Genomic DNA, 20882 nt, shown 5'->3' with positions numbered 1-20882 from the left:
CTAAATAACACCAACCTCCTGTGAAAATATGAGAGAAGGGAAATTCAGATGCATGTATACACCCACATCCCAAACTTGGTTTTATGGGTGTTGTCTTTTCCTTTTTAGGGCTGTCTCTACAAATAGGAATCAGTCTTGGATTTTCTCATTGCTTCCTATGCACAGATTCCTGGGGAAACTCTTCCACGGGAGTTGGATCCAGCAGTTACAATTTGTAACCCATCTCTTTTCTTAAAGGTGGGAATTTGGGGACATACCCTAAGGCAGGGATGGAGAACCTGAGGCTTTTTCCAGCCCCCACCCTCTTCTCTGCCCCTTTCCCCAAGCCACACCCCTCACCAGTTCTATGCCATGCCCTTCTGGCACATTGTTCCCTGGCTCAAATGTATCCTTGAACTCTTTTCTCTTGCTTGTCTGGAAGGAGGAAAGAGAGCATGTGCAGAACCTACCCTACTGTGCAATGGTAAAACTTGCATTTCTTGCTTTACCCAGTAATAAATAATAATAATAAAAAATATATTATATTATTTATAACCCACCCATCTGGCTGGATTGCCCCATACACTCTGGGCAGCTCCCAACACATATAAAAACCACAATACAACATCAAACATTAAAAACCTCCCAATACAGGGGGTTCTGAATCCCTGGCCTACCTGGCAAAGAGCATGTCAAGTCCAGGGTCAATCCATGTGTTGGAAGTCCCAAGTCCCACAGAGATCCTGGAACACCCAAGCTGAAGTCTATCAACATGGGCAACTGAGGAGACCTAGCACCTCAGCTCTGCTTCCCTTTTGTACTTTGCCTGCTGATTGCAGCACCTGGGCTTGATGAGGCAGGTGACCCTCACCTGTTGTAAGCCTACTCCAGCTGAGGAATCACACACCTCCTCCCAGAGCTGGCGAGCTCCACCTGGCCAGCTAGGGAGCTGGGCTGTGGGGCCTTGCTAGCCTCAGCCTCCTGCCCGCAGCTACCTATGCTTCAGAGCTCAACGTGTTTGTGGAGACAGGGCCCTCTCTGGTTCTGGTGATGGGTCCTGTGCACTGACTCCCATCCCCCCGCCTTCCTCTGTCACCCCTACACCAATCTCTCCATCCCCTGCTTGCCCCAGTGCTTCCCAGTCCTGGCTACACCCCTCGCCGGGATCCTCTTCCTTCTCCCCATTGTCCTGCCAGGTCACGACACAGGGCTGCCTTCAGATGTCTTCTAAAAGTTGTAGAGTTGTTTATCTCCTTGCCATTTGATGGGAGGGTGTTCCACAGGGAGGGTGCCACTTCTGAGAAGGCCCTCTGCCTGGTTCCCTGTTTTACCTCTGGCTCTGCCCACCATTGGCCTGTGGCCCTTAGAAGGCTGCCTATATGATAATGCAGCCCTTGATTTGGTGGGGGGGCAGGAATTTCCTTCCCTGAAGAGGTCACAGCGGGCTGTTTGAGTGGAGGAAGGTGTCCTGAGCCGGCTGTGGAATCTGTTACCTTGTTCTACAGCTCATTCTAGGATTTCAACATAGGACATGTGTAAACCTGGCTAAATCTTGACACTTCCTATATTTTCAAAGGAAGGCTCATCCCAATTTCAAGGACGGCGGGCTTCCCCCATTCCATGCTCTGCTCCCCTCTTGCCTTCTCCCATTTTGTCTCTTGGCATCTTCTTCTTCTTCTTCTTCTTCTTCTTCTTCTTCTTCTTCTTCTTCTTCTTCTTCTTCTTCTTTCGTGCCTTCTAGGCTACATCCAAGGACTCGAGCAGACTGACCTACAAAATGAAACACAGAGAGAGCACATTAAGGATTTTATTTTAATACCATGAGCAGATGATGTCTGTGTGGGCTGGAAGAAACTATCAAAACTGGTTTTGTCACAGATCATAGAGTGTGCGCAGATTGCGGGGTGCGTGGGGAAGCTCCAAATGGTTCCAAAATAACACGCACATGTTGATGTGTAAAAGGAAAGGGGAGGGGAAGCCTTTATCCCTTTTGACAATATTAAATGTTTGTCTTCAGAGTTCTCTGCCAAATGCTGACCCAGCCTGACAGGCCTTGTCCTGCGGTGTCAGAAGCTGCAGCTAACTCAAGGCTCAAGTCATTATAATGTGGTGGGAGGGGTTACAGTCTGCTTGCAGAGAACTGCATATTTCCTCATGCCTTGAATAAAAACCATACCTGACATTTCTAGTTCTAGAGCTCCTCCAGGAAAAAAAAAGGGTTTGAGTTTTGTTAACTAACATTATTAGAACAGGGAGCTATGTTCTTCCAGCTGGCTGGAAGACATTTCTCCACTGTGATGAGAACAGAATGGACAACACAAGCCATTCAGGTAAAGTGGTTCTAAGAGGACCAGAGTTGCTTATTCATCCCCAGCCCAGTGACTCCACAGATGTTGTTGGAATACAACTCCTATCAGCCCCTACCATTGGCCATGCTGATTGAGACTGATGGGAATTCTAGTCCAACTCCCAGTATGTTTCCGAGCACAATTCAAAGTGTTGGTGCCTGAACACTGAAGGAGCGTCTCCTGAAGGAGCGTCTCCACCCCCATTGTTCAGTCCAGACACTGAGGTCCACCTCCGAGGGTCTTCTGGTGGCTTCCTCACTGCAAGAAGTGAAGTTATGGGGAACCAGGCAAAGGGCATTCTCTGTAGTAGCACCTGCCTTGTGGAACGCCCTCCCACCAGATGTCAAGGAGATAAAAAACTACAGAACTTTTGGAAGACACCTGAAGGCAGCCCTGCATTGTGAAGTTTTAAATGTTTGACTTTTTAATGTTTTTATATGTGCTGGAAGCTGCCCAGAATATTCCCAAACTTCAATGCCATTAGGGCTGGTCAAAACATTATACAGAGCATGTAGGCAGGTTGGGGACCTGTCATAGACCCCCAAAATATGGATAGTTCCATGTTTAATTATTCAAATGTTTACATTTCAAAACATTTCTTGATACTTTGAAATATAAGTTTGTGTGTGTGTGTGTGTGTGTGTGTGTGTGTGTACATACATATGTATATGTTCCCTGCTGTACAGTAGGGGTGGAGGTCCTGATACCCTCCAGACGTTGTCAGATTCCATCCTTCCTGATCGTTGGCCCATGTTGGCTGAGCCATTGGCCCATGTTGGGTGAAATTCTTTTATACAGTGGTGCCTCACAAGACGAAAAGAATCCGTTCCGCGAGTCTCTTCGTCTTGCGGTTTTTTCGTCTTGCGAAGCAACCCTATTAGCGGCTTAGCGGATTAGCGCTATTAGCGGCTTAGCGGCTATTAGCGGCTTAGCGGCAAAGCGGCTATTAGCGGCTTAGCGACTTAGAAAAAGGGGGGGGAGCGAAAAAAATCACAAGACTTGCAAGACTCGCAAGACGTTTTCGTCTTGCGAAGCAAGCCCATAGAGAAATTCGTCTTGCGAAGCGCCTCGAAAAACGGAAAACCCTTTCGTCTAGCGGGTTTTTCGTCTTGCGAGGCATTCGTCTTGCGGGGCACCACTGTAAATTAGACTGATCCATAACAATCCTCTTCACATTACTACAGAAGTGTTCTTCTTTTGCCTTCACTACTCTTTTAAAATCAGTTTGGGCCTGATCCTACACTGGGTAATTACACTGAAATGGAATGAAGCTGCAACAGCGTTGCAGTTGTACAAAGTGGCAGGATTTGGATTCGCTTGGCTTTCCCAAGATTGTATCATAGTTTCTCCTGGATTCTAGTTGAGAATATAATAAAAAGAAACAATGGCAACAGAACGGTCTTGAAACCAACACATTTCAGCTCACCATAGCAGAGGGACAACCACATTGTTGTACCTCAAACCCCAGTGATGAGTCTACTTGATACTATGCGAACTGCATGTGGCCTTAGAAAAGAGACGAAACCCAGAGGGATCGTTTTTGAATTCTAGATGCTACAGAGGTTGAAGATGACTGACAGATGGGAATGCACTTGAGTTCATGCGTGAAGGAAGTTTTCATGCTGGTAAGATTAAAAATAAATAAATAAATATATGAAACCAGTCCTACTGGTTTATAGCAGCGCATCTTTGATATATTTTCCTAACCCTTTTTTTTTGAAAAAGGAAAAAAGGCTCCATGATAGCTTTCCTTTATTTAAAGAGAGAAAAGGTCTGGGGCTCAAACTCTCAAATGAGCAGGATAACTCTCGAGTAAATGTAGAGCTTCCTGCAAGAGCCCAGAGGGGTCTATAGGTGGTCATTGTGAGTTCCTAACCAAGAGAGATAGTAAGGCAATGAATCAGAGAACAGACTGACCAGGCAAAAATAAAAGAAAAAAGGGGGGAAATTGGGAATTAGCACCTCCTCATTTCAACAGACTTGCCTATTTTGACTCCGCTAACAATATGGTTATTCCTCCAGAGCAAAACAACTGTGTTTGGAGTCCCACTTTCAAATACCACCTGGTAGAACAAACTATAGTAACTAGGTATGTCTAAGCAATGAAGGTGAACCAGAAGCATGTGAACTTTAAACACTGTGATGAAGATTAATTTCAGGTAGCAAAGTTGGCCCTTCACAGATGTGTGTTTCATCCAAGGCAAAAAATGAACTGAATTGCTCAGATTAAATATCTAGTGACATTGAACAGATGGCGAGGCTTAGGTGGACAAAAGTGAATTTATTGCATGCTACAGTCAGGTGACAGCCATCAAATTAACTTCACTGGGTTATTTTGGGGGTGGGGGTGGGGGAGGAGAAACCAAGGTCTTTGTAACTATTTTGCTTCCACTCAGAAAGAGACACTCAGAAGAGGAAGTTTTTAATGGGGCTGGTCTGTTTTAAAGGGTTCCAAAGCTCACAGGTTCTTATTTTTAAGGAATACATGCTACAGCAAAAAATAAAGTGAGACAGTGATGTATGTCAGGGCAAATGGATTCCTGCTCATACTATTCATTTATTCATGACATTTTAAAACCACCCCTTCATTCAGAAGATCCCGGGGTAGCTTACAAAAGACTTTAAAAGCAAGATTAACCTTATGAGGCCGAGTTTAAAACATTTTAAAGCAACCGTGACCAGAATTAAAACCAGCAGCAGGCCAACATAACGAAACAAAAACCCCAAAACTAGAACAGTACCCTAGACCTTAAATGGTCTGGCAAACTCTGCCAAACACTTTAAATGAACAAATGTGCTTTTGCTTGGTGTCAGAAGCTAAAACTAAGTAGGGACCATCTGTGCCACAAACAGATCATTATGATGGAGAAGGCCTTATGGCACGTGACCGTGAGATGAGTAATCCCCACCCCCACGATGAGGAGGGCACCCTCTGTTGCTTTTAAGGTCTGGGCCAGCACCTCTGAGGTGGGTGCCACTGCCATTATAAGAGAACAAGGGAGGCACTCGTGGTGAGTTCCAGCACCTCTCTTTCTAGAAAAATAGCACTGGCAAAGGGCATTATGTGAGGTTAGTAGAGCATAAAGTGGTTGGCTCTGGAAAGTGAGACTCCTTGCCACTGAAGACATTTGGATCCAGGAGCCCCTCCCAGGTATTCTGAACTTGCTCCTTTGGGGGGAAGTGTGACCACACCTGGAACAGGCCTCTACACCCAATTCCATGACATGAGAATCGTCCACCAACAGCACCTTCATGTGGTCCCAAAGCAGCTGCCACTGGAAAGTGGCTTTGTATCAGGATGTATGAATGTCAGAAGCAAGCTTGTGCCTGTACAAGTGTATGTGTCCTCCCATTTCTCTGCATCTGCTTCCTCCTCCCCTTTCCCTGCTGCAGTTGAATCCTTGCCTGATGCACATTGCTTTAAGCCAGCGCATGATTGGCCATTCCGCTAGATACACCATTTCCCCAGCTAACACACATTGCACTCGCAAGCTACTATTCGGGTGGTAGCAGCAGAAGCCCCACTCTGTGGGCTGCTCCACTCTTTGTGGGTTGAATGCCTTGGAAAAATGTCCCTTTTGTCCAATGGTTCAGCCTAGCATGGCTCCCCAACAAATGACCTCATTGTAAACTGAAAAGAGCACAGCTTTGAAAAGCTCTCACTAAGAGGGGATGGCTTAGTTTGATTAAAGATAAAGAACATCTAAAATCTGAGAGCCCCCCCTCTCCTAAATCACCAGCAAAATGTCATAATGTGCAAATATTAACTGGGAATTTATAGGATGGGCATTAATGGAGAAAGTGCATGAGAATTATGCAACTCCTGGATGCCTAAGATTACAAAACACAGAGCTGGATGTCATCAGTGGGTTATAGACCCCAAAGTACCAGATGATCTTTACTGGTAGCTTCATGGAGGGGTCATAGTTCCTGAAGAGCATCACGGATAATATCAAGCCCTGCAGGACAGAGCAGATCAGTTTCTGAGGATGCTGAACTAGCTTTCCCCAAGGACCACATTTGGAATGTGGTTAGCTAGAAACACTGGCAATGACCCTCATTCAAAATGACTTCTGCAGAACCATTCCCTTGGATAAGTACAGGATGAGAACAGAAATGGCTCCAGGGCCAAGGCTTGACTCTAAAGCTGAAGGCGCTGCTTGCCACATGTCATCGGTTTCTACGGTTGTCCAAGGCACAAATGCAAGAACTGTCACTAAAATGGGAATATTTGCGAAAGATGCAAAGCAGCAGTGATGGTTGCAGGGAGAATGGTTGGCCATTTCTGACTGATACTCTTGATGACAAACACATTTCCAGTGCCTACTCTCCTCTGTAAGTGCCACTTGATGTTGCAAAGCACAGCCCATTGGGGCATCTAGTTTATTGTTTCCTAACATGACTGGCAGCGGTTCTCCAAGATTTCGGTTAGACTTCCCTTTCTAGCCCTACCTGAAGAAGCTGGGACCTTCTGAATCCCAACCAGATGTCCCACCACTGAGCTACAGCCCTTCCACTTCTGCCTCTCTGCTTACATATCCCCAGCCCATCCTCCCATGAATTGTCTCATTCATTTCAATGAAAAGGGCACCACACATACACATTTATTTGGATGGCCACAGCTGTGCCATTCACTAAAGTGAGTGGATTTTGGAGCTCTGTTGCACCTGCATGTTTACATAGTTCATTGGAATAAGCCCAATGATTGTTGGCAACAGAGCTCCACGTTGGGCACAATAAGCAACAGAGCTACACATTGAGCAAAAGACTCCTGCATTGCAAGGGGTTGGACTGTCCTTCCAACTCTATAATTCTAAGTAAAGGTAAAAGGTAAAGCGACCCCTGACCATTAGGTCCAGTCATGACTGACTCATCTCACTCTATAGGCCAAGGGAGCCGGCGTTTGTCTGCATACAGCTTCCGGGTCATGTGGCCAGCATGACTAAGCTGCTTCTGGCGAACCAGAGCAGCGCACGGAAACGCCGTTTACCTTCCCGCCAGAGCGGTACCTATTTATCTACTTTCACTTTGACGTGCTTTCAAACTGCTAGGATGTCAGGAGCAGGGACCAAGCAATGGGAGCTCACCCCGTCGCGGGGATTTGAACCGCTGACCTTCTGATCAGCAAGTCCTAGGCTCCGTGGTTTAACCCACAGCACCACCCGCGTCCATAATTCTAAGTAGTTCTGTACAAATGAACTTGCAGTCCTATCTCTCTCTCTCTCTCTCTCTCTCTCTACATATATATATAATGTTTTGCGAAATTGGAAAATAAACCCTGAGGCTGCAATCTAGCTAACATGTTAACCGCTATTGCAGTGTTCACAGTCTGTGTATAGATTGGGAAGAAACGGTGCAATCATAACTGATGTTCCACTCCAACCTCTATGCATTAACCAGTCTTGAGAGCACAGAGATTATGTGAGCACCTCTGCAAATTTAAGGTCCCAAATTGTATGGAAACAGACTCTAGGCACATAGAAACACACAAATCCCAAAGCTCTGACCTGGGGTTTTGCTTTGACTAATCCCATTAAAACCAATAGCCCTTACATTAGTTGTGACTAACTTGTTCCATTAGGCACCAGCATTTTAACTTAATTTCCTAAAGATTAAATTAGAGATTGGAAGTTTGATAATTTTAATACAGTAAGCACCATTTAATACATTTTTAGTGTGACGTTTTCTACCTTCATTTCCCGCAGGTAGATTACTTTCCGAGTCATCAAATGATATTCATGCTATAATTAACCGGATATCTGCAGTTAATTGCATTTTCCCATATACATCATAATCACCGTAGCGATTCAAAATCACCTTCAGTCTCATGCATGAGAAGATTACTCTAGCTAAAACCTCAGCTCATCAGAAATAAACATAGAAGCAAACTTCTTTAGAGCGTGTAACATATGATTTTATACGTTGAACAAATTGAAGCTTTGTAGCTACCAAAGCCCCCACTCCCAACCCAATATTTGCATATTCAAGGCAGTCACGGAGATAACTTGATAACAGATAAGATCTGTTTCATAAGAAATCAGCATAGTTGCTAATTATGCAGTTAAATTCCCAGGAAAGAAATCAAAGAGATTCTTCAGGTGAGTCCAAGAGCTTTGATGCATTTTAACCCCCCCCCCCTTTTGAACAGCTGAATCTCATCCCTGTTAAAAACTATAAAAACTACTTTGGAAATTCCCACCTTTTTCAAAAGACTTGGCACATGATAGGGAGGGTTGGCTGTTCAAGAAACACACGCCCAGTCCAGCCCCAGTGGCACATGGAGCAAGTGCTTTTGGATCTCAGCCCAGGAATACATTTTGTTAAATTGGTTTGATTTCAAGAACTCTGTGTTAGATCTAAATCTGTGGTGTGGAAACTCACCTTAGCTCCAAATGTGGCCCATGTTATTTCTCTGTCAAGCCCTTGGCCACGCCCAGGCCACACCTCCTTCTTCCTTGGCCACACCCCTTACTGGCCTTGCTCCACACCTTCTGGGGTGGTTTTGCCTGGCTGGAATTTGCCCTTGAACTCTGATCATGGCACTTGCTGGCCTAGATGCAGAAATCAGCTTATAGGATGAGGGGGGGGGGCGGGGAATTACATCAAAGTTTCCCAGAAGGAATAACAATCGTTGGTTCCAAGTCCTTGATCTAAAATGACCCTAATGTGAGATGTGGGCACTTCCATTTACACAGGGTGTGTGTGTCTGTGCAATTTCCACTCTCTCCCTCTTCCTTCTAAAGTCCCGCTATGCCACACCTCACACCATTCCCCGATCCTCAGTACTGACTTTTCAGGGAACATATATGGGGCTTCAGTAAGGTAGAGGGGAGGCAGAAAAACCCCATTGCGTGAGCAGGGTGCTGTTTGCAAATTGTTGCATTTAACCCATGTATATTTTCTGTATGCCAGTTCTAAATAAATAGGTGCCCCCCCCAAAAAAGGGTGACATTTTGAAAAATGATGCACTGTTAATAGCGACTGTATTTAGGCTGACCACACATTTTAAATCCATATTGGAGTGTGATCAGAGCTTGCCATAATAAACACACCTTATTAATTACCTTCCTTTCAGAAATGTAGGAAAGTGGACTCATTTCTTCTCTTGCCCCAATTCCTTCAGGCTCCTTAGATTTAATTTGCACCACATTCATCATTCATCTTTTATTTCCAATAATCTCTTTTATTTGCCTTTTATAGACATGATCCTTTCAAACAGATTATCTATCTATCTATCTATCTATCTATCTATCTATCTATCATCTATCTATCTATCTATCTATCTATCTATCTATCTATCTATCTATCTATCTATGTGTTGTTGTTTTTACCTTTAGCTATTAACATAAACTGACACTTGAGTATTGGTTAATTTTAAGCATGGAGACGTGTCAAGATTTAGATTTGTTTTCATAATTTCATGCAATCAGAGACTATTGTTGTAAAACTATGGATGAAAAGCATCACAAACCAACCATTATGATGATGATTGCTTTATAAAACTATTCCCATTGGTATCTCTGGCTCTTTGCAAAGGAAAAAAATGCTGCCTGTGTTTCTAAAAATAGCTCTCTCTCTCTCTCTCTCTCTCTCTCTCTCTCTCTCTCTCTCTCGCTCTTTGAGCTGCAAGGATTATAGACGTATTCTTCTTCTGACCCAAGTCTATTTTCAAAAATATCTCAGGGGAAAAAATTGCACCATCCACATTATAGATGTTTAAAGTGTGATTTTAATTAAGTACCATAGCTTTAAGCCAAACAACCATTTGTGCCAGTAAGGATTTTACTTTTTATCTCCTAACAGCCTATGTATGCTGAATCACAAGCCGCTTTTCAGTGTTAGAGAACCTGTAAAAACAGTTTGCAATGTGGCACTGTAAAGAGTTGTCTGCTGGAGTAGTGAAATGTATTTGTGGTGAGATAGATAAGGCCTCTTGAACAGATGCAAGCCCTTCTGCATGCCTGAAGGTGGCCATTTATTTGGGAATGAACATCCGACAGATGTGCAAAGGGACTTACTTTAGTTTTCTACATCATAGCTAGACCATGTTCTTAATTTATATAGCCTTTGAACCCTGTACAGACATGTGTTCATTATACTGGTCTGGTCCACACATAATGCCAAGCCATGTTCATTTTAGCTACGGTTGATTAAACTGTGGTTTAGCATGATGTGTGAATCTTGCTCAGAAATTTAACTATGGATAGTTTACTGCCACCAAGCACAACCTGAAGTCATGGTTTATTGTTGGCTTTCTTTTGACTATGGCTTGGTGTTACATGTAAACACAGTGCTTCTCCTTGAATACAGCAAAGGTTGCATAGTTACTTATTTCCTTGGTTTGGGGATCGCATAACTCCATACCCTTCAACATTTATCCGATGAAAATAGTGATGTCTTACCCTACCCTCCAATATTACTCTGGTGAAAATAGGGTCCTAAGGAAAAGCAGGACATTCCAGGACCAAATCAGAAACTGGGACGGCTACTGTGAATCTGGGACTGTCCCTGGAAAATAGGTACACTTGGAGGGTGTTAAAACTATCTACAGAGGTACGGGGCAATAGCAACTGGAAAACAATCCCAGTATTGGAGAATCAAGCCATGGTTTGTTTGGTCACTTGTGGGACAACTCACAATTGGTTAAACAAACAAAGGGCTTGGCAATATGTGCGAGACAAGCCACTGTGTATGTATTTGCTTGTTCATGTGTTCCAGTTCACACGTGCAGCTAATAAGCACATTACGTTTGTGCAGACAAGACAAGGAAGACGTAAACTGAGAGTGGGGCTGGCCGTGAACATGTTTCTCTCCACACACATCCTGAGCACCTATGCAGAGCTGTTAAGCACCAGTCACCAAATGTCAGATATGGGTTCTATATCCAGTATACCTGAAGGAGTGCCTCCACCCCCATCGTTCTGCCCGGACACTGAGGTCCAGTGCCAAGGGCCTTCTAGTGGTTCCCTCGCTGCAAGAAGCCAAGCTACAGGGAACCAGGCAGAGGGCCTTCTCGGTACTGGCACCCGCCCTGTGGAACGCCCTCCCACCAGATGTCAAAGAGAACAACAACTACCAGACTTTTAGAAGACATCTGAAGGCAGCCCTGTTTAGGGGAGCTTTTAGTGTTATTAGACTATTGTATTTTAATATTCTGTTGGAAGCCGCCCAGAGTGGCTGGGGAAACCCAACCAGATGGGCAGGGTTTAAATTATTATTATTATTATTATTATTATTATGAATTATTATTATTATTTTCATTCAAAGCGCAGCAAAGTGCAGTGGTTTTCTTCTGTATCAGGAGCCTTAGAAAGGAAACATAAGAGAGCAAACAGGTGGCAGAAAAGTATCGCCTCATGGTAAAAAGGCCATAGTTTTCCCTCCCATATTTTCTCTGATTTGTAAAGTTTGGACTAGCCTGCATTGAAATGAACTCATTCCAAAACATGGAAAGGATTATTAACCAGCGACACAGTGTTTCTCCAGTCTCTCTTATGGTTCTGATGTGTTCTGTGCACACATTTTCACAGCTTGTGCAGGACACATCCTTGCTGGCAGAAATCCTGGCACATGTATACTTGCACACAGCTATGCATTCAAAACTCATTGCACAGTCAGTTAGATTTATGGATACATAATAGAATTGTAGCTTATGGGCTTGATCCAGATAGGCATTATGTATCCATTGATGCCTGGGCAAATGAATGGTGAACTGGCTCCACTGAAAGGGATTGTATTTGAAAATGACGCAAGAAGAGAGAAGAAAATTCTGCCTGTGGTGTTGACATCTACAGTGGCATACTCAAACATCCAAGGCACCACACTATTGCAATCATCAAGCACAATAAAGATATAGGTATGAACCTATTTCATACATATTGCTTTTTCATACATAAAGTATCCAATTGCTTTTTTGAAAAACGGTCCTATATAATATACAAATGGCTTACACTACTGGTAAAGAAACTTCTGGTAAAATGCTTAATATCTGATTACAGGAAGATATGCCTACAACAAAGACAAAGTCAAACTAAAATAAAACTAAACTGGCATATTTTATTTCTACAAAATGTATAAATATTTAAAATTTACAGCAGAGTTAACATTTAATAACTGTTACAACATTTAAAATGGTGTAATTCTTAATCCACTGCCCACTCGTACATATGAAATATGTATTTGCGTTCCAACATTTCAAGAAGCTTTATGAGCAATTCCTCAGACGCAGGTTCCTTCGAACATGGGAAATAATAATATTTTTTTTAAAAAAACAAAAAACTGCAAAGTCCACCATTGTCATTTTAAAGGGCCACTTCATAAATTATGCTTTTTAGTTACACAACTTGAAATGTATTACACATACACGTAAAGCTATGTAGTTGTGACAAATGTTTGGAAACATGCATACCATAGAAGTATACTCATCAGGAGGCTGGGACTTCCCATATTGGTATACTTAAGCTAAACTTGGATTTGCCTGCATGTCATGTATTGAATGGCCTAGATCTGTGATGGCCAAACTTGGCCCTCCAGCTGTTTGGGGACTACAATTCCCATCATCCCTGACCACTGGTCCTGTTAGCTAGGGATTATGGGGGTTGTAGTCCCAAAACAGCTGGAGGGCCAAGTTTGGCCATCACTGGAGAGATACATTGAGTCTCATCCCCGCTGCAAAGATACAGACTTATCAGCTGCCCTGGCCACCTGCTGTCTCGGGCAAAAGACGACTCCCTTGTATTTGAAATGACGAAACTGAGATTCCAGGAGAATGTGTGAATGTTTGAAAACACTTTTAACACTAATAATTCACATAACCTAATTTAAAAAAGAAAACACATTGCTGGTGTTCATTCAACACCTTGAGATCAAACAGTAGCTTATATTTAGTAGCAGTTTAGAAGTGGTGTAATCTCACCAGATGTGTTCATATGCTGTACAGTAATAGCAGCAGATGTTTAATCTATTCCATACATTGAAATACAAGTGTGTATGTGTGTGAGAGAGAATACATTTGGAATTCTCAAACCGTAGCTGTCACAACAGTTAATTACAATTCCGATGTCCTGCTGGAAACGGCAGATGTGTCCAAAGACTATTACGATGCAGAAGGACTTAGAAGACAGTGACATTGTGAAATCCTACTTTAAATTTCCTCCCTAAACCATTATAGCCTAATTCATAGCTTTGCACTTCAGCACCTTCAACAGTATTTTTGCCTCATTTGAGACTGTATTTAGCATCTACAAATGAGATGCAACTAAAATTTATATGATCAGATATGATCTTCATTACTTTCAAGTAAAAGAAAATACTGGACTGTGTTCGTTAGAGTACAGTACTAATCTCTTTTTGAAAGGCTACCTAACTAGTTTGCAATTAGATAAAAAATACCATTCTTGGGTCTCAACAGTCTAGAAGCTGTCTTTGAAGACAAAGTGAGTTCATTACCACTGGCTCATAATTTACACACCCATTCCACCTTCTTCAAGTAATTCATAAGGTTGTCCAGAATAAGGGACTTTAATACTCTTGCCTTGTTTATAATACTGTTCTTGCCTTCAGAATATTCACATTCCATATATTCCTCTATAAGCTTTGTGTTCCTCTGTCGTTCTATGACTGTAACCAAGAACTGTGAGGTTTGTTAGAGCATTTCTGAATGATAATAATAATTATTATTTTACATTTCAAAAGCTATATACAAATATTATTTAGCCCTCAGTACACCCCTGTGAAAATCAGGAACAATTGGCCCCATTTTACAGATGGGGAAACGAAGATAAATGGAGTTCTACATTTTTCAAAAACAGCTTTAATATTGAACCCACAGCTTGTTGATACCATAAAGTCCTTGACCTAAAACATGGGCACTGAGTTTCATTTAAATGCCCAAACAGTGAATTCTGTATGTGTCTTCTAAACACAGAGAGGGCACCACACATAAAACATAACAAACGCCATACTCCACTTTCAGCTTAAACAGTTTGCCAAGGCCACGCAGGAATATAAGAGCAGAACTGTGGTGGAAACTTTTAAGTTGTCAGTTTTATACTCACTTTTCAGCAAGAATAGGGAGAGCAAGGAGTTCAGCTAGGTGGGCATCCTGGCTAGAATTATCAGCAAGCAGAATAAAGATTGGTACCTCAAGAAGGCACCTTGTCTTGATCCTGCTCATGCCTCACCCTGCCCTTCATTGCCCGCTACTCTTTCCCCTCCCCCTAATGGAGAAAGAAGTCACATGTTGGGGAAGTGAGATATAAATGCAATGAAGGAGGCCCATTGGGACTGGTGGGAAATGATGCTCTCTGGACATCATTTCCCATTGGACATCATTTCTCATTGCAGGTGAGGTCCAATAAGCTTCTTCCATCATCATTCATCCATTCCACCAACTGCAACCTCTTTTTCTTCCCCTGAGGTGAGATTCCCCCCCCTCAAGCAGAGAAGGGGAAATAGCAAGAGAGATGGCCAGCAACTGCACTCAAGTTGAACCTCTGGAGAACTTACTTTCCTATTGTCTGGTGGCATGCCCTTAATTCTTTGAAATAGCATTGTTTGTGTGACAATGCCATTTTAAATTGTAGCAGATAGCTTTAGATTCTGCTCATTCATGGTACAGTGCAATCTATGCATATTCACTCAGATGTAAGTTCACTCTGTTTGGTGGCATTCACTCCCTTGCAAGTGTGCACAGGATTGCAGTGACTGGCTAGGTCGGTTAGGTTCATTGTTGCTTTCTTATTCACAAAGAAGGTGTAGGTTCTTTATCTTGGCTGGACTACCTTCAACTTGAACAGACCCATTTTACTTTGTTTTGCAGTAGTTTGATCTGTTGGCGACACTGAACTGCTGGTGGTTCCTGCTCTTCTATCAAACTGTTTGGTTGCAGATACCACAGTAGTGAAAAGCAGGAGGAGCTCCTCCTTAAAGGATGCCGTTGGGATCAGTGAAGGACAAGGGACACTGTGCCTGACCAGGGCCTCCCACTGTAAAATGCCATTGAGCTTGAACCAGAAAATCTGGCAGCAAAGTCCAGTAGGCTAGTTTACTAGGAGGACTGGATCACCTGAGACTTGATTCCACCCAGCACACATCCCTGACTGCAACTGAGGAACCTAGAACCTAGCTCCACATACTTAGCCACCCAATGAGGATCTCATAGATTCAGAGACTACTGACATACAGTAACTGCAAAACAGGACTTTTGACCACATGAAAACTGGGGATGCATTGCGTTTATCTTCTAGCCCAGTGCAAAATGACACATTGGACCAGGAAATCTGAATATATAACCACAATTGGACCTGGAAATCTGAATATATAACCACAATTGGACCTGGAAATCTGAATATATAACCACACAGAGCACCTCTGCTTGGGCTTGTACTTCAGACTGATTTTGGCAATGCCTTGGCTTGCCTGCTTAAGAATCTGACAGTTCCTGCCAGATTATTGTGCAATTCATTATCTCCAGAATTCCACCACTGGGCAAAAGTGAAACAGAACCATGCTGCTATCACTGTGCTCTGGGCTGCTTGATTTTAATCTCCCAGGTGGTTTAGTGATACACAATTCCCTTCTGTCTTCTGAGGAGAACAGGCCACTAATGTTCCGGACAACTCTTTCATCTGCCTAGTTGGTGTAAGTTGGTGTGTGTATTTGTCTCAGACTGGGATCTCCAGCAAACAGCTTTCTGTGTCTTACTTCCTTTGTTATCATTGGCACTTTGGTTCCTTAGTTAGCCAACCAGACTAGGCTACCTTACCGGCCAGCATACTGCTAGCAGATCCCACAAGCTAAAGGTGGCCAGCTGACCTAACAAGCCACTGGAGGCACCCATAGCATAAAAAACCAGCTCCTTCAAAGCAAGCTTTTCAGTCATTGCACTGAGAAGCAATGGTTACTCTTGCCTTGCCTGCTCAACCCAGGTAACCAACTTTTAGTCCTCAGTAGACACCAGCCAGGGCTGGCAAGTGAACTGAACGGTTACTCTTGCTATTAAAAACTGTGGTTCAAACTGACAAGTAGCTTAAACCGAGAAGTCCCAAATAATGCCCTTCACTGGTGGCAGTGATGGCCACCAGCTTGGATGTCTTTAAAAGAGAATTTGACAAATTCCTGGCAGTAAAGGCTATCCATGCTGACTAGCCACAATGGCTATTCTCTGCCTCCATGGTCAAAGGCAGAATCCTTCTGAATATCAGTTGCAGGAAACATCAGGAGGGGAGAATGAGGGTTTCCCACAGGCATGTGGTTGGCTACAGGGAGAACAGGATGCTGGACTAGATGGGTCACTGGCCTGATCCGGCAGGCTCTTCTTACTTTCTTATGCATAGAGATGACTTATCAGGTGGTGCTGAGAGATTTGTCTCTGACAGAAAGAGAGGCACTTCTTCAAATACCAAAATAAGATTCATATGGACTCTTAGCAAAGGTTTATTCCCATCAGTGTTCTGCTCACTGATAAAAACTTGGGCATTCCTCCAATGGGCCAAGGCCCTTACAGAGACCTTATAGTTTCCCAAGTTCCAGATAACATGTTGTATAGAGAGAGGGGCTAGGTGTCCAAAACCTCACTCTTCCCCAGCACTACACTGGCAGTTGTAGGAGGGTGACCAGAGGAGCCAGTAAGGATGCCACAGCCTTTATTTAAGAACTGTCCTAGGCTCTTTACATCTGGGCAACTTGTCCATCATATAAGGTGCTAATCAGAATCCTGCCTTGCCTCATCCGGCATCTGGCTGGCATCAGCCAAGGCGATATAGCCTATTTACATTAACTATATTAACTAACTAGTCTTGTTAGGGGAAGTGCTGTAGCTTAGTGGTAGAGCATCTGCCTTGCATGAAGAAGGCAGCTCCAGCTTCAATCCCCATCTCCAGGTAGGTCTGGGAATATCCCCATGAACCCTGGAGAGCTGCTGTCAGTCTGTACAGACAGTGCAGAGTTAGATGGCCCAATGACTTTACTATAAGGCAACTTCCTATATAGGTTTATGTGTGATATCTGAACACCAGCTATTCTCAGAGGATACCTTCTGCTTCTGGGCTGACGGGATCATTGCCTACTTCTTTTGGAACCCGATCACTGGTCTATTCACACCCTATTTTTCACCTCTGACTCTGCTGGGCTCTTGACAGCCTGTTTGGAGCTCGAGTATACTGATATGATAGCAGCTTAGAACACTTCTACTATGGGTGGATGGATAAGAGAAATATGCATATTCAAACTCCAGGCAGGTGATATATATGAAAGGGAAACACAGTGTATCAGGTCTCATCCAGAGAAACTGGCTCTATCTGACTCCTAAGGTCCAAGGTGTTGTGGCAATGTGAAAGCGATAGGGCTAGCCAAGCTCTCCAGGGTATTGTGGAAGCAATGTGGACAAATTCATACCATTCAATAAAGCACAATATTTTGACATGCCAAATGGCCCTGACATACAAGGAGTCTGTAAATCTAACTATAGCACACACTCATCCCTAGACTCAATATTGCTCCTTATAGACCTAATACTGGAACCACTGAAGAGTCAAATGTTAGCCCAAAGTGTTCCCACTTACATATAGGTATAGAGTTATGCCATACAATTACCCCTCTTTTTAATTAAAATATTATTATTTATAGTTTAACCACCTCCTGAGCAAACTCGGCTCCCAATGTGGCTATGTTACAGGTCATAAGCTTATTAGATATGCTTTTTAATTAGTCGTGTTTCTATTACGGTTATATATAAAACCATTCAACTAGACTTATTAATAGGTGGAAGCTTTGACGTTTTTAGGTGGGGCTGTACGTATGCTTAATTTGCTGTAATAACAAAATCAATCTTTCAAAATAATAAATATAATCAATATGGAAAAGTGGACAGTTAATGCAACGAAGCTTAACTTGAACTCCAGTAAAGTGCCTAGCATAAACCTGCTCTTGACATTTTTAAAGAACAAGTTTCAAGAGTTTCACTCCAACTCAAGATGATCAAGTTTTGCTACCTCTTATAGTTGCACCACTAATGGGAGTTCGTGAGAATTGGCCAGAGGCATTACTATGCTTCACAAAGGCTTATGCTTTGTCAAGAGTGTACGCTATCTGTGGACGATATGAATTCAGTTTCATTGTATTACCTTTCGCTGTGATTTCAATTTTACCTCCCATCTGCCAGCATATAGCCTTCATTTAGTTTTGCCGATATTCCAAAGGCGTTTCAAGAACAGCAATGCCACATTCCCCCCCAGTATTATACATGAAAGACACCCATTATATACAGTAAATTTACTGCTCAGAGATTCTTTCAGCTGAGCTATCTGCTGGTTACGGCCGGCAGCAGATTAAAAACTAATTCTTCCTCTGCTGCCATGAAGGGGCCAGTACAAGCACATCGACTTAATAAATAAAAGATATAATCTCTCACGATACAGGTGGGTTTCATAAGGCATTTAACATGGTCACTTTCAAGCAACGTTACATGACAGAACCAACAGTAAGCCCACTCCCCACAAAACCTTGGAGTTCAGCTTTGTAATGCTTTCCGCGAGTCTGATTTTTCCTCAAGAATACCGTGTCTTGATCATAGCATATGTTTTACGGTATTGCAGAGCGCTTGTGTGTTTAGCTGAATGAGTAGAAAATAAAAGATAAAAATTCTGAAGGGAGAAGTGCAAACATGCTTTAAGCAATTAAAAAGCAGATGGGCTTTTCACCGAGCATTCAAAACCTTTCACTTCACCGATAACATGGGAAGAGGAAAAGACTTCTGTTCGATCAAACTGTGTGAAGTGCAAGAGGTCTAGAGCCTTGCGAGGCCTGGCGAGGAAACACAGCGAGTCTTTCGCGGCTTTTAGGCACCCAAGGTCATATTCCGGAGCAGCCACTGCTGAGATCGGCTTTCACTGCAGTCTTTCATGGTAGGAACCATTTTGTCGTCTTCAGAGGGTTCATCGAGACATTGGTTGCTGTTGATGTGCCTCAAGGTAAGTCGCTGCAAAAGAAACAATAACAACAACAAAAATCCTGTTATGTATGCAGGCATTGTAGGCCAAAGCCAGGCTTGTATGCATGCAAAGCAGACCTAGGCCTTAAGGCTTCCTGGAGCTCAGGAGCTTCACCTGTATAACAAAAGATGGAGAGGGTTCTAAAAACCTCCGATGACATTGTTAGTAGCTGGCAGGCAGCCAATCCTGACTGAGATAGGGCCAGTGTTGTGATTCGCTAACTGCAAGCATTAAGGCGACCTATCATAGGTGAGGTGTGTGCTTTTACCTGGGCCAGTTAAAGGTATATATATTGGGCCAAGTGTCCCTATTTGTCAGTCTTGTTCTTGTTGCTACAATAAACTGCTTTGAGCTGAGATCTGGTCTTGAGTCATGCCTAAACCCACCCACACTTCACAACCCAAGTGAAGTGCTGCCATTTAGAGCAGTTCATGAGTGTCTCCAGAAACTAGAGTGAGCTTGGGATTTGTCCTGCTGCAGCCACAATGCAATACTTCTTTTCCATTCCCCTTTGCCTATGGCAGCCTTTTCACTGACTTGGCAAAGTTAGCTTTTACTTTTCAGGCCTTCTTTTTAAAAATTCTTAAATCTTGTATTACAAGTGTATTATAAATGTTTTGTTGTACAAAGCTGTATTACTGTTATGTATTAACACAATGTACTTAGTAATGATGATGATGTTTGTTTGTTTGTTTATACCCTGCCCATCTGGCTGGGTTGCCCCAGCCATTCTGGGCATCTTCCAACACAGATAAACCATAAAACATATCAATCATTAAAAACCTTCTGATACAGGGCTGCCTTCATATATCTTCTAAAAGTTGTGTAGTTATATATGTATATGTTATATGCTCCTTTAAAAGTTTCAGCATGTTATGTTTAAAACATAAACACTGCTTTTGGGAAGCTCTGAGCAGCTTACATATATAGAGCCCTCAAGCAGCACTGAGGTAGATTGACCACTGGTCTGACTTGGTATAAACTAAAGCAACCTCCTATGTTACAGAACAGGGGATTCAAAACCAGCAATTGCCTGGAGCTGGACACTGAAGGTAGGAACATTTGGAATTATTATGAAATCTGTGTTTGATTTCATGTTGGTTAAGATGCTCTGGCCAGTGGAAAAGCACTGCATTTATGAAGATACAGTATCCTGAATCAGGAAAGGCCATGAAACTCATCAACTGGTACCAGACTTTGCGGTGGTAGGAGCCAATAAACTGAATCTGAATTCTGGTAAGACAGTGGAGCAATGGATGAGCAGCACCTGAGTCTGGATAATGGATCAATTTCCTGAAATACTGAGGGGCTAGTAGGAATGTTCTGCAGCAACGTTTTGAATACTACAGATTGTGAGAAAATATATATTCACAAAAACTGTACTGATACGTTGCAAACCAGTTAGCTCAATGGGTTCAGTCCAACTGAGTTCTGCTCACAGTAGATTTATGGAAATCAATACACCTGCTACTCATGTCTCTCTCTTTCTTTCTTTCTTTCTTTCTTTCTTTCTTTCTTTCTTATATTTTTATTGAACGTTTTCAACATAAACTACAATAAAAAC

General features: G+C 42.9%; 1 protein-coding gene across 2 annotated transcripts in view; it reads right to left on the bottom strand.

The window, feature by feature from the left end:
- Positions 1–18980: 18980 nt before the first annotated feature.
- Positions 18981–20882, bottom strand: part of GALNT13 (polypeptide N-acetylgalactosaminyltransferase 13) — a 157969-nt gene continuing 156067 nt past the window's right edge. For both annotated transcript variants that reach the window (XM_081872160.1, XM_081872161.1), the window contains exon 12: positions 18981–19305. In XM_081872160.1, the coding sequence (XP_081728286.1) occupies positions 19165–19305 (141 nt within the window). In that variant the 3' untranslated portion in view covers positions 18981–19164. The remainder of the gene's footprint in view (positions 19306–20882) is intronic.

The sequence above is a fragment of the Podarcis erhardii genome (genome assembly GCF_964252035.2).
Source record: "Podarcis erhardii genome assembly, chromosome: 1".
NCBI lineage: Eukaryota > Metazoa > Chordata > Lepidosauria > Squamata > Lacertidae > Podarcis > Podarcis erhardii.
Note: the sequence above shows the minus strand (reverse complement) of the source record. Positions and strands in the feature narration are given on the sequence as shown.